The sequence below is a fragment of the Convolutriloba macropyga genome, chromosome 1, assembly GCF_964194025.1.
Source record: "Convolutriloba macropyga chromosome 1, txConMacr16.3, whole genome shotgun sequence".
Lineage (NCBI taxonomy): Eukaryota > Metazoa > Xenacoelomorpha > Acoela > Convolutidae > Convolutriloba > Convolutriloba macropyga.
This window is the reverse complement of record NC_134468.1, coordinates 43,402,664-43,417,567: the sequence shown is the minus strand read 5'-3', so window position 1 is coordinate 43,417,567 and position 14,904 is coordinate 43,402,664. Positions and strand designations below refer to the sequence as shown.

The 14,904-nt window shown below is 38.2% G+C and overlaps 1 protein-coding gene across 5 annotated transcripts in view; it reads right to left on the bottom strand.

The window, feature by feature from the left end:
• LOC142339324 (uncharacterized) overlaps nucleotides 1–14,904 on the bottom strand; it is a 152,801-nt gene that overhangs the window by 90,861 nt on the left and 47,036 nt on the right. For 3 of the 5 annotated variants that reach the window (XM_075389292.1, XM_075389301.1, XM_075389327.1), the window contains exons 4-8: nucleotides 14,374–14,487; nucleotides 13,717–14,146; nucleotides 9,668–9,844; nucleotides 2,063–2,200; nucleotides 40–1,940 (exon numbers count right to left, since the gene is read on the bottom strand). In XM_075389292.1, coding sequence (XP_075245407.1) covers nucleotides 40–1,940; nucleotides 2,063–2,200; nucleotides 9,668–9,844; nucleotides 13,717–14,146; nucleotides 14,374–14,487 — 2,760 coding nt within the window. Of the gene's footprint in view, nucleotides 1–39; nucleotides 1,941–2,062; nucleotides 2,201–9,305; nucleotides 9,369–9,667; nucleotides 9,845–13,716; nucleotides 14,147–14,373; nucleotides 14,488–14,904 lie in introns of all 5 variants that reach the window. The other 2 variants (XM_075389310.1, XM_075389318.1) reach the window with 2 other exon arrangements.

The following is a 14,904-nucleotide window of genomic DNA, read 5'->3' as shown; positions in this document are numbered from 1 at the left end:
TAATAGATTAATGCTTGAAGAGTAAAAGAATTGACTTACACTGCAGCTCGCCTCGCTGGCAAACGACGAACTATGAGCATGGTCATGTGAACACGAATGAGAACGATCGTGTTCGCCACTTTGCTGAGAGCTCGAGTCCCTCGATTCCCCTCTCTGAGTCAATTCTTGAGCGTTGTCAGTTTCATCGGGTTCATGAACAGTTTTGTGGTCATCATGAGACTCATTTCCATGGTCAAGGGAATGTTCATGATTGTGCGAGAGTTCACTATGCTCATGATCGAGCGAATATCCATTTTCGTTATCATGAGAACGTCCGTGATCATGTGAATGTCCTTTTTTGTGATCATGATGTACGTGATCATGGGAATGTCCACCCTTTTCGTGATCATGATGTCCGTGATCATGCGAATGTCCACCCTTTTCGTGATCATGATGTCCGTGATCATGTGAATGTCCTTTTTTGTGATCATGATGTACGTGATCATGTGAATGTCCTTTTTCGTGATCATGATGTCCGTGATCATGCGAATGTCCACCCTTTTCGTGATCATGATGTCCGTGATCATGCGAATGTCCACCCTTTTCGTGATCATGATGTCCGTGATCATGCGAATGTCCACCCTTTTCGTGATCATGATGTCCGTGATCATGTGAATGTCCTTTTTTGTGATCATGATGTCCGTGATCATGCGAATGTCCACCCTTTTCGTGATCATGATGTCCGTGATCATGCGAATGTCCACCCTTTTCGTGATCATGATGTCCGTGATCATGTGAATGTCCTTTTTTGTGATCATGATGTACGTGATCATGGGAATGTCCACCCTTTTCGTGATCATGATGTCCGTGATCATGCGAATGTCCATCCTTTTCGTGATCATGATGTCCGTGATCATGCGAATGTCCACCCTTTTCGTGATCATGGTGTTCGTGATCATGCGAATGTCCTCCCTTTTCGTGATCATGCGAATGTCCGTGATCATGCGAATGTCCGTGATCATGCGAATGTCCACCCTTTTCGTGATCATGGTGTTCGTGATCATGCGAATGTCCTCCCTTTTCGTGATCATGCGAATGTCCTTCCTCTTCGTGATCATGAAAATGCAGGTGATCATGAGAACTTCTATGATCGTGATAATGATCGTGATCATGCGAGCGCCCTTTATTCTGTGAATGTCCTTCGTGACCATGCAAATGTTTACGATCTTTGTGAGAGTGCAAATGTTCATCATCACGAGAATGCTCGTGAGCAGGTGAATGTTCATGTTCATGAGAATGTCCACTGTCATGCGAATGAATGTCATCATCCGACTGTACGCTCCTGCCTTGAGTACTTTCGGGCCTCTGGGAAAGCATGACCAGGTCTTCGCTCTGGCTGTTTATTTTTCCAAGGCGGTCGTCTGAAAACTTTTCTTTAGCAGCATCAAAAGTTTGTTCATGACTGTGATCATGGCCAAAGGTGTCAAAATTTTCGCCATTCTCAACAACATTAGTCGTTTCTAATTTCTGCTTAATTTCCACATTAGCTTCTGTTGGTAATTTGCCTCCATCTTTCATAGCGAGACCTTCAATATTTGAAACATCTGCATTTTGGTCACTTTGAGACAGAGCCTCCAATTTTTCATTATTTATTCCTTTAGTCTCAGCTATCTCGACATCATGAACATCAGGTTTCATTGACGAGTCTGGACTTCGCTCAGTACTTTTAGTTGACACGTCGGACTCTTGATGAACCCTTTGTGTAGACGGTCCAAGGGTTTCCAAAGTCTCACTAGTCACTTCAGGCGACGCCTTGGCTTGATTTTCATCTTGCTGCTTGACGGTGCTCAGATCGAGTTTATTGTCAACAGTTTTAGCGACATTAGCTTCAGGTTCCGGGGATTCTTCTTCAGAAGTGCTGATCAGTATGTCGGCAACTTGATCAACTTCTGCACTGGCGACTAAACAAGCAACCAAAATAGACTAGTTGTGTCAAGAATACGTTTTGCTTTCTAGATATTGTGCATATTTTGTTTTAATAATCGAAGAAACTCGTTTCCATGCCTTTAGCAACAATACTCACCACTTTCTGTAGAAGGTTTCTCAATTCTGTCATCACTTTGTGAACCAGCATCTAACTCATTGTCAGGTTTCTCTGCGCTCTCTGAAAATTTGGTAGTTTCCCGATTTTCTGCAGATGCTATGCTTGTACCAGGCTCCTCTAAACAATTGAAGTTTTTCATAAAACTCATTCTAAAGGTCATTAACGGCATGCAATTCCCAGGCCAATCTAGTGAGCATAAGGAAAATTTGAAGACATGGATTCATTCCTATCAGAAAAATGTTGATTCGTTTTCAAAGTTTGATAACCTCCTTTGCAATTAATCATTGTTCATGTGTCTGTACAGACATATGAACAATGATTGAACCGTCTATATACAAACCCGTCAATTTCTATTTCTTTGCTTTTGTGAGCCAATTATCACAACTGCCAAATGTCGGACGAATTGCTCTCAAACAACGCTCGGCGCATTGCTTAAGATTTTTTAGGGGGGTTGTATCTATGGGGCTCTTGGAGTGATGGCAATTAACGCCACATACAATCAAAAGCGGGCAGTAAAACTACACTCTGCGAAGTTTTGCACTCTTGCAAAAACAAAAACGAAGTATTTCAATTTTATCTTTTCCTCGTTCTTTGGAAAAAAAACTGTTTCATGTAGTTTTAGTGTACATCAGGTGTATCAAAGTTGTTAATTCGATTAATTTTTGGGTTAAATAAAACCAAGCAAAAAAAACTACGAAGTACTATGTTATTAAAATATTAGGTTAAGATTTCAAAGAAAAATAGAAACAAAGACATTTTTTATTTCTTTCTCTTTAGCATGTATTCTTTTTCTTCTCTTAGTGTTTAAATCTTTTCGCTTTTCAAGTTTCATAACATTTTTCTTTTACGGTTTATATTGGAAAACAAATGAACTCTGAAAATTTTTTGAAAATTGTAACAATTTAAAAAATGATTAAGGGAGAAAAAGAACCCTTAAAAGTAAAACAGCGTTTTTTGTTGTCTTTTGAATACTTGTTTTTTATGGTTACAAAGAAGTTTCACGTTGTTTTGGTTTTGACTTTCTGAACTCTATCCTAGATTATTACTAACGCTTCAAATAACTTTCTAACTTCGGCTCACAGCTGGCTTAAAGTTGACTAATTGTTCAGTTGACTGAAAAAAAAACGTGAAGCAGTCAATGGTATTTTGTCCTTTTTATAAAATAAATCACAAAACATTTTGTGGAAAAATAGAATAAGCATTTACTGTATTATCCTGTAATATTTCCTGTAACATCAGCGCTATATTCAGGCCATATCATGCAGCGCTGCGTCTTGGCAGAGGTGTATTTTGTTGCAGGGTTGTCAAATTGAAATCAAAAATATTTAAGTGGCTCTTGTGTGTCAATCAACAGATCAAAATAAAAAGAACCACTTGAGAAAAGAACGCAAATGTTTCTTCGCCTTTTTAGACATCATGAACTTCAATTCACTTTGATCCTTGCCCTTAACAGTTCATCTCGCTTTCATAAGACAAATTTGGTTGTTATCCAACTGAACTTCAAACAATAAATTTTTAGCGAAGTAGTATTTACAAAACTGCAAAATGCTTTCAAAAACCATGTCCATTTCCAAAATGATGGAAATATGAAATCAGCATACACAACAAAACAATGGTGTGATCTAATTGATAAGAAAAAAACAATTGATAAACACAGTATATATCAGTATATCCTTAGATCATTTGCTTCAAATTGTCCAAAATCAAAAATTGTTCAAAGACAAGGGTACAAGAATTAAAAATAAAGTTGAAATTCTTGACAAGAGACCAAACGAAACAAAATATTCGGCTCCGAACTCCTCAGTCCAATTCCGTCACCACAACGGAGGTAATAACCACTCGGCTATCAGGTAATTGTCATCATCTCCAACAATCGGTTTTGATTGAAAAACACACTCTATTACGGGGTGAGAACAAATGAAATCACTTAAAAATCAAGAAATGCGTGAAGAATTCACTTGCTAAGTCAAAAATTATTCTAGAAGAAAAGCGCAAAACAAATTTTGTAAGTGCCAGGAAAAAATGTCTGTTTTGCTTATGACATTTTCCTTTGTAAAATATTTAAATGTGTACGTTGTAGAAGAAAGAACTGATTTGGCCATGTTTAAAGACGCATTGTAGGAAGATAGCGATAAGAAACCGACTAAGTCAACGAACTATTCTCTTAAAATGACTGAGAGGCAATGAGAAAAAGCCTCAATTCTGAAATAAAAATACAATTAAATTTGACTCAATTCATTGTAGGAAGATACCGATGAGAACCCCACTAAGTCGACGAACTAATCTCTTGAAATGACTGAGAGGATGAGAACATCCCTCAATTCTGAATTCACATCATATTTTAATCTGACTCAATTCCCAAAACTAACAAAATGATACTAAATATTTTAGAACATCCAATATCGTTAAGTCCAGACAAAAGTTGCAGCAACTAAACATCATCGAGATGTTCATAATGAAACGTGCAAGAAAACACTGATTTCTTTTTCTTTAAAATTTTCGAGACATTGATGCTTCTATTTCTTAAATTTAAAACAATTTTAAGTGCAATCAACGTGGACAATGCGGCTCTGGAAGACAAGGCGAAAAAATGCATCGACAAGACGACGAACAGCTCTAAAACAATTACTGAAAAAATTGTTTAGGCGACAGATTGCCGGCAGCTCTGTGAAACAGACTTGCGTCCCGTATAATACATATCAAAACACACCGATATAAAGTGTAAAGTAAACGATGCCTCTAAAAAACTAAAAAAAATTCACAAAACCATCAGTATGGCTTGCTAAAACTCACTCTGTAGAAAACTGCAGAGTTCCTTTAAACTCAAAAGTCATTTTATTAAGTGAGGGAAGTCACCAATGATCAAAGCTTAACTACTCAATTGACCTAGAAACGTCAGGAGAGAGTGAGAAACGACGTCAAGCGCGCAAATGCCATTAGTGAAAGGAAGAATTCATTCGGAAAAAAATGTCTTTCAGCTGTGATGTTCGAACAAATTAAAAAAAAAACACCTAATTAGATTCACTTGTGCTTCATTAGCAATCAATGAAACTTATCGTGAATCAGACTACAGGCGAGACAACGAATACACAACCAATACACCGCTGCTCAAACTCCAAATTAGCTACTTTTTGAAAACAATTGTAGTGTTTAAGTCACAGGAAGCATTCATTAGGCCTAAAGCAATTAATTCGATTGACGATAACCTCATTAGCAACCAAAAAAAACCTCATTGGCAACACTATTCAATAAAAAGAACAATTTTGAAAAATAATATCAATGGTCTAAATTTCGCAAAAAAGTAAATCAAACGAAGTAAAGAATTAACTATCATCTTAAACGATTAATTCGAGTAACTTGAGCCTCTTTATCTACCGATAAGATCTGCCATTAACCAGACAAAGAGAAAAACACTCGTTCAGCTGGCGGAAAAAAGCCGCCATTAATTACCATAACACCGGTATAGATTGAAGGAACAAAAAAATGAAAATTAATCTTTGTAGAAAAACGTTTTTAAGTTCGACCTATTTTGTTTCTTAATGAGAGGATGCAGGGGCTAAAACGCGGTGAGGAAATAGCATTGGACGAGAAGGGGGTAAATTTGCCAGGTGGACGGGGGGAGTGTTGGTGGTGGTGGGGGATTGGTGGCCAAACTTTTAATATTAAGAGCCGCCCTTCACAGCATGAAATTGTCTCCTCAAAAGAGTTTGGGTGAATCAAAATACTAAGAACGCGTAAGGCTCTAAAAGAGCTGCTCAGTCTCAGTTACCTGTGTATCCAAATTTTGAGGACACAACGTTTGAAGGGCCAAACGAAAAATGATCAACTTTGTTTGAAAGCAATTAACAACAAATAAAACAATACGAACTCGCAAGACTAAAAAAAGATGGCAAAAACATGAAAAACAAAAGCTTTCAACTCTAGCCACCAAACACAATTATTTATGGCGAATTAGCAACCGATAAAACCTGTCATTAGTGAGACAAATTGATAAGTTAACCATTTTTGAAAATTTTGGTCAAAAATTTACATATTTTTTTGGAAACTGCTAAATTCAAAGAAAGCATTAGCATGAACTGCGGCAATTTAATGGATTAATTTACTCGTCATTGGAACCTATGAGACCTGTCATTAATGAGAATTGATTGAAAAGACAGAAAAGTACAATAAATACTCGCAAACTACGAAACCCACTGGAAATTTTGATAACAAATAGTGTCAGAAGTCATGAAAACCACTCGCTACGAACTGGAATGATTAATCACATTAAAAAATCTTCATAAACAACCAATTAATACTCATTAGAGACCTGTCATTGATACTATAAGTGATGAGACATAAGAAACACTAAAACAAAACAGGGCAGAAACAAAACAGGGCAGAAACAAAATTCACTTTTCGATTATAACAAAAAGGGTCAAATTTATACAAAGCAGAAGCTGCCCATTTAGGAATTCAACCAGTTTCAAACAGACATAACTAAAATACACGTGTACCATATTAACTTCTGAAGTGTTGGGAAAAACTTGATGACAGTTGCTTCTCAACTGCAGCTTCTGCCAGAAATCAGCTGCTCCCCTTCGAAAAGTTTCCTGCACAGACAAGTCATCGTAGTGGTGATGAATTCATCGTAGTGGCTCTACATTTTAAATTTTCTACATTGAAGAATGAAAATTCCGTCTCATCGCGTTTTTTCTTTCACGAAAAAGTGAGCGATCATTTGCACAAAAAAGATGGCAGCGCACGCGCTATAAAGGCAACATACAGACGCAACTTTTGTACATAGAGCAGGTAGTTCGGATATACATCACAGCACAACTTGAGGGAAGCATCGAATTCCACAGCATCTCAAGATGTCATTCCGGCAACCTAATTGAAAAATATCAAGAATCGTTTCGGCGAGTCTTTAGCTGGCCTCAAAAAATATGTTTTGATATTAAGCGTGTTGTCGCGTGTTTTTCTATAGCAATAAACAATAATCTCTCATCATAAAAAGAAAGACAAATGAAATTTACAGTAGATTTACAATAGAAGGATAGTAACAAATACAATAAATAGCCAAAAGGCGTTCTTCAACCAATGGTTGACTACTTTGACTCGATTGGATTAGACCCAGGCCGATAGTCTGTCTATCGTCCGGATTATTCAATTGAGACAGCGGTAAATTAAAGCTCCGAGACAATGGCTGAGTTTTGGCAAGGAAGAATCTATCTTACAGCGCATTCTCAACTGTCTGGTTTTTCATTGAATTATGAACAAATGAAAATTGACACCCTCGCCACCAACGCCAAGGTTGTTTGTTAAATTTTCAAATGCAACTTTTAACATGTCAAGCTTTGTGAAATCGCGAGCTGCCAGAAGTTCTGGTAGCTCGTTTTGTGAAATCGCGAGCTGCATACAACTTCTGGCAGCTCGCGATTTCGCAAAGCTTGACATGTTAAAAGTTGCATTTGAAAATTAAACAAACAACCTTGGCGTTGGTGGCGAGGGTCTCAATTTTCATTTGTTCATAATTCAATGAAAAACCAGACAGTTGAGAATGCGCTGTAAGGTAGCATTTACAGTGAGGCCCGAGTTCAGCATGATTTGATTTTGGGGCCCGTTGTAATCTGATTTTAGCCTGACGAAACTCAAATTTAGTTTTGAAATAGACCACGAAAATGATCCAGTTGTTTTGATTTGAGGGAAAAAAGATCCTTCAGTCAAAAATTGTAGCAAAACTGATTAAATTGTTTTGCTATCATGGATCAATAGTACAGCTCATGACTAAATTTTTCCACCTGGAGTTAGCACTTGAAGATACCAGTGAGAAGCTTGACTGATAAACTTGCTGCCCGATCCATGAGACAGTATGAGTTTTGTGAATCTGGTGACCGGTGTTTGTCAATAGTGTTTGTCAAATATAGCAACAACAGTTCTAGTTCGTTTAAAAGATGTTGGGTGCGAAACAACCAGAAAAACGCAGCCTGTTTTTGTTTTCGAGATTGGATTATTTCGAAGCTATATATAGCCATCTTTGAAAAACAACAAACCCAAAAATTATGTCACCAAATTTACTCTAATGTGTTTGAGATTTCGTAGTCCAAAAATTACACTAGAGCAAAAAATCTCTTGCGAATTACTGGCACTCATGTTTAAAGCTCATCAATTGACGGTGCCTGTCTATATACAATTTATTTCAACCGATTACTACTTCTGGTTGGTCATCACAATGCAAATTATTTCGAATCTCAAAAAGCTCGTCATATTTTCATAGCTCGAATTTTCTAGCCGAAGATTTAAGAGATGCAATAAAGCTGAAGGCTCTAAGAGATGCAATAAGCTACATACGATAAACAAAAACTTTAAAGAGTTCAAAAAAACTGCTGAGAATTTATGCTTTAAGGAATCTCAATGGAATCAATTGTTGTTTCCTCAAACGTACAGGCAACTGATTAGCTTTCAAATGACTTCATTAAATTATTCGCTCTGATTCCAGCTCCAAAACATTCATTTGCAAAATTACGTTGAAAATTATTTCACAAAAATTAAACATGAACCCACTAAAGTCGGAGAAATTGCTCCGGAATGACAGGCGGGGCAATTTAATTTAGAGGGTGTGTAGCTTTATGGGTGCAAAAAAGCCGCCCCACGGGGGTGACAAACCAGACTTCTATGATGCCAGACCACACCAACATCTTAACCACTACAATGGCGTCAATTCTTTTCCACTCACAATTGGTGTTATATCAGCAAAAAACTTTTTTTCAGAAAGAGATTAACTTTGATCACTCAAAAACTAAGAATTCGAGCGTGAAAATGTCACACCAGAAGTCAAAGAATGTTCTAGAAAAAAAGCGCAAAAACACTCCTTTACAATAATTGCTTCAAATTTCGTTCGAGAGCAAATTTTGCTTAATCGCGGAGTATCAAGAAAGTCATCTGGAACGTAGTATGCGCTGAAAGCCGCGTATACAATGGCTCCTGTCCGACTTAAGAAAATACTAATTAATATACTCACTGCTGCCATTCTAATAGAAACTCAAGCAACTTAATACAAGCAGAATTAAAGCGTTCAATGCATTTTTGGAGGAACTTGAGAGAAATCTCTAGGATCTCACTTAGCAGCAAGGAGTAGCTAACTCATGCTTTCATGCCATGCGGTCAAGCTCATACAACTCGTGCGGTTAACAAACATCACTGAGTTTTGAGTCACTATCACTGAACAGTACAATGAACGTACCGGAGGATTGACAAAAATAGGGTAAGAGATTACAGAACCATTCAACAATGGTTTCCCACCACCCTGAAAACACACCATGTAATCTAGTGGAAGAAAGCCCAAACCAGACTTACCTACAAATATGGAAAATATTTTCAATTAAAAGAAAACATAGTATGGGGTTAATTGCGGCTAAGTTCTCGCAGCCTTAAATGCAACCATTTCCAATAACAAAACGAGGGACAGAAGTATAAAATATGGGTAGATTTTCAGCTATGTGAGGGTTTAATGAAACATGGACCCATCGGTAACTTCACTTCAGATAAACGCCCGTTCTCCGCATGTGATATTCCGCAACCGTGAGTTTGACAAATCATCGTTACCTTGTCCTTCCGCCTGCAATGGCATTCCAGAGTCTGCTGTTTCGACACTAATTTCGAGTGTTTCTCTCTGCGCTTTGAGAATTTTGGCGATTGACGAGGCTTTGAGGAAGAACTGGCCTGAGTTGAAGACGAAATCTGACGTTGACAGGTTTGTTGATTGAAGTTGTTTGAACAGCTCTGAAAGAAACTTCAGAGATGAGTCAAAATCATTATCTCTCTGGGAGCTGGTATCAATTGGTTCAGAAGTGGCTACATCTCGCATTGTTGTATCCAAGGCCAAATTGATATTTGAATTGGAATCATATTCTGAAGACAGTTTCAAAATATCGGAGACAGTTAAGGACTTCAGATCAGCAATCGCTTGTTTTGACGGTTCAGCTATTTCTGTATCAGGTTTGGAGGTTTTAGTCAGTAAGGACTGCTCACGCTTCGTGTTTTTCGATTGCTTGCTAATAATAGCTTCCAACATCGGCTGTTTCGGTTCTTTGATTTCAACAATATTTTTTCTATTGGATTCAGTAACTGAAGTTGCTTCCCAAGATCTGTAATTCCATCTATTTTGCTCAGGATCATTAGCTTCATCGTTCTCGCCAGAAGACTTCTCCACTTCTTGATAATCATCACTGCCCATGGATGTAAAGGTTTTAAGATCTTTTCCGGCATCAAGTACCTTTTTAACATCGTTGACCGCGTCTGTTTTAAATTCCGAACTTTCAAAACCCCGTGGCTCCTTTGTCTGTGCAGTAGATATAACAGACTGGAGATCCCTTTCCAGCCCTACCTTTTTTTCGTCGAATATTTCAATAGGAACACTTTCGACGTCCGAATTCTCGTTTTTCTTACTAGATATCGTCTCGTTGGGCACAATGTCTACTTGATAATTCACTTTCACAGGCTTTAATTGCTCAGAATTAAAAGCCTCAACTGTTTTCAGCTCTCTGCTAATATTAGTGACTGTATTACCAGGGTTCTTGGTATCTTCGGTTAGAATGAAAGTTTCTTGTCTGACTGGCATTCCTGTAGAGTTGCTATCTGCTTCTAACTGATAACTTGGGCTGCCAGCTTGGACTTCATCCACGCCAAGCGAAATGAACGTTTCTTCAACGGCTAATTTGGATCTCTCAATTTCAGAGGGATCTTCAATCTCAGAATCATTTGATTTAAGGCTATCATTTGATGCAACGCCTGCTTCTTTGCTAAGTTCATCACTCACCACAGGTGCATAGATCTCTGACGTTGTCATATCTGCTTGGTCAACAACATTAGTTAATTCAGTGTGATTTCCAATAACTTCAGTTTTCACGTTTATTTCAAAATTATATGGATAATCGATTACTACATTTGATTTGGGCACATTTCCTTTGGTTAGGTAAGCATCTAGTTGATGACTCTCGAAAGATGTTCTGTTATCAAAGCAGGCATTTTCAGCTAAGAACCGCCGCTTCTTCCTCTTCTTCGAAGTTGTGGTACTAGTTTCCACAAGTAAAGAATCCTTGTACAGATAAGGATAATTTAATTTCACCAGAACCAGTTTGTGCAAAAACTTAGCTGTCTTGTTAATGAAACATTTGCCGTCAAAACTCAATACTTTCGGCATACGTCTAACTTTAATTTTGAACAATTCGTCATCGTGTTTCAAACTTTCTTCGTGACATTTGTTTTGATCTTCGCAAAACGGATCTTTTTCATCAAGAGATGCCACGAAGCTCTGCAACTGATGCACTTCAAACGCCGTTTGATTTAGAAAACACATATTGTTCGAAACATATATGAGAGATTCCCAGCCGTCAGAGTTGACTGTTTCCGGGTCAGAATAACAAAAGGATAGCCGTTTGAGGAAAAAACTCGTTTGATAAAGCTCCAGGACGCTTTCATTCACAAAACAGATTGCGTCAAATTCAAACCGTTTCGGTTTTAATTGCTCGACGTTAAAGAACTCAGACTCAACGGCACTAACACTCGCTCCAAAGACAAGTAATCTTCGGTAATGGTCAAGCGCCGTTTTATTAACAAAACAAAATCCATCCAAATCAAAATCTCTGTCCATTATTTCGCATGCTTCATCAGCAACTTGAAAGCGGCTGGCAGCAAATTCGGATTGACTGTAATTTGAAAACAAAGCGGTAGGAGCAGTTGACACATTTCCATCTGGCAGACACATCATCTTCAGGAGTTCTAGTGATAGCAATGGACACACTACTTCATCAATTTCACTTGCGCTGACTAAAGACGAAAATTCTTCCAGATTTTTTCCCGAAATTTTACAATCTTCTGCTGCTCCAATGGATTTTTCCTGGTCTGCCATTTCCATTACATTATCGGGTGATAAGCTGCAAATGTTATATAACGCCGAACGATAACTGTTCTCATCAGAATCAAGTACCGCATAACTGATAGATACAACATCCGTCCATTTCAGAGGAAGGCAGATTTCTTTCATCTTATCACCGTGTGGTCTCCTCTGTTTTTTACTCAAACCATAATTGGTTCCCATAGCCTGAGTTCCGTTTAAAGTACAAACTGGGTTATCTTTAGGAAAAATTAGCGCTAAAAACGGAACCCTAGTAATCTTATGTCCAACTTTTGCGTCAGCTAGAGCGCAGTCACTCCTATTTATGGCCACATTTGAGTCCATCATCTTTTTTGAAGGTTTTTCTCTTCTGAGAGATGATTTATTCCTCAACACTTTACCGATACAAATGTCTTGAAATTGAATTGCTGTAATTGAAAGCCAGAAAGAGGGACACATACTTTCCCCTTCGCCTATCGCAGCGTTGGTCATTTCAGATTCAGCATCATCAGATTTTCTGCGATTAGGACGTTTTAATGCCAAACAAAAATCAAGCCGCTCTATTCCCCCAATTTGACCTCGTAACATTAACAAAATTTCGTTCAAGCAGGTCCTCGATTTAAGCCTTGGGATTGTTATGTTGCCCACCAAACTTAACTGTTCTTGTTCATTGAAAATCGATACACCATCAGAATCATCTCGGCCATTTGTTGCTACTATAACCCCAACTGAGGGCAAGATCTCCGATTGCTCGCTCACGATTGGTTCCTCCAGTTCGTCCATAACATTTTCACTTAATATCGCGGTCGATACTTCAACATTTTCAGACTGAAGCTCAATATGATCAGAAGTAACATTTCCTTGTTCCGCTCTCGAATCGATATCATCAACAATTGCTTTTTTCGGTTTAACATCAGCTGTTTCCTCCTCATTCTGAGCATCCGTTTGCTTTACAGTTTCGAATAAGGATACTAGACTACCTTCCACTGACTTTTCTTCTTCATTAGCCGCCATCGGGATGCTTTCCTTTGTTTGGGGAATGTTTTGGGCGTCCTCCGTAATAGAATGCTTATCCACATCTCGCTTTGCGTTACCAACTGCCGCTTCAATGTTTGTCTCACCTATTCCTGGTGAACTTATATTCACAGATTCGGAACCACTTGAATCCTTTTCCTCAATTTTAAGCGAAGTATACTCACTTCCAGGCTCAGCAATTGTATCTTCCAAACGCACAGATGAACTCGTCATTTCAGTTCTTTCGTCATTTTCTCTAGTTGTTTTGTCCATTTTGACTTTAGCCTCTTTCTCTGGTAACTCTTCCACAGCAGAATTGTTTTCGTTTTCAGGTTCATCCATCGGCTCATTTTTAATATCTGTGTCATTTGCATTAGTTAATTTATTCAATTGGTCTTTATTCTCGTAACTTTCGGCCATTAGAACTTTTACCGCTTCAGTGGAGGAAATTTCTTCACTATGACTGGACTCAATACGCGCTTCGATCTCTTTGTCAATTTCAACCAACTCGATATCTAGAGACTCTAGAATGCCATTTGCAGCTCCACCGTTGTTGTTGGACGTATTCAGGTTTCCGCCAGAGAGCTCTTTCTGAGCTACACTCACCGACGGGAGTTGGTCTTTAATCGAACAGCGTTTAGATTGTTGAATAAAAAAACTTAGTTCATAAGCGAGCAAGCAAAACACATTTAAAGTTAAAATAATCTATCATGATAATTGCTACTAAAAACTTGAACTAGCTTACCTTCGTTGATTTTGTGCTGAGAGTTGGTTGTTTCAGCGACATCAGCTTCTGCTTCCGGAACTTGAAGGGCGTCGTCACTGTTTTCAGCTACATCAGCTCCAAGTTCACTTTTGGAGGCCGCATCTGTATCATGTTCATGTCTCTGCTCTTTAGTTTCAGCGGTTAAGAATTTATCTTGACCACTAGCTGCTCTATCATTTAAATCTAATACCAATTTTGAGTCCTCAGAAGGAACCGCAGAAGGATCGGTACCTACTGCTTCACTTCCCGTTTTTCCAGCCGAGTCCGAAATGTTAATTTGAGTTGAAGATGCATCAGGCGCAGTAGCATCAGGTTGCACTGCATTTTCTGCAGTATCCTCCTTTTCTGACTCAGTGGCGACAGCAGTTTCTTGCCACCCAACATTCTTTTTCACAAGGTCAAGTGCAGTCTGAAAAAGACAATTGAAGTTTCCACAATATAACACGCGGGTTCCAAGCTTTGCGTTCGATTGAACTCATATTCTTTGAATCAGCATGATTTTATGGCTCACAATTTCATCTCACGAGTATTGAGTTTATTTATTTTTAAATCTCACAAGAGATTTTTTTTAAATCTCACAAGTATTGAGTTTATAGTACAGTTTGTAAAAACCCTACGAAGAGGTAAATAACTAACCTTCCCCGTAAATTGCACTTTGCTGCCAAAAGACTGATGTACTGGCTTGAAACACATTGTCTGTTGGTCTGGTATTTTGATAAACACTAATTCTGCAACATCAGCGACTTTAAACTAAAACATTTTGAAGTTGGTTGATTCGCAGCTAACAGAATTCAGAGTTACAATAACATTGCCTATTTGCTCCATTTTAATACAAAAAAATTAATAAACAAACGGCTCGTGTGACAGCATGCAAAACACATCTCAATTTCCCAAAAAAACTTAGTCGGTTAGAGGAAGTTTTTTTAAAGACTATGCTAAAACTTGTACCGATTTCTTTGGAACAGTTGTCCATGTGAGTTACTCTTTTAAAAACATAACAAAACGACTCGTACGAGCCTATGCGAGGAGCGCAGGATGTTCCAATTTTGAGTAAGTTAATTTAAATGATAACCATGCAAAAAAAGGGGCGATTAGTAGTAGAGATCAAGGCGATATATTGTGTTGTTTTGCCCGCGCATTATTTTCTCTAAAAACTACGTTTTGCGA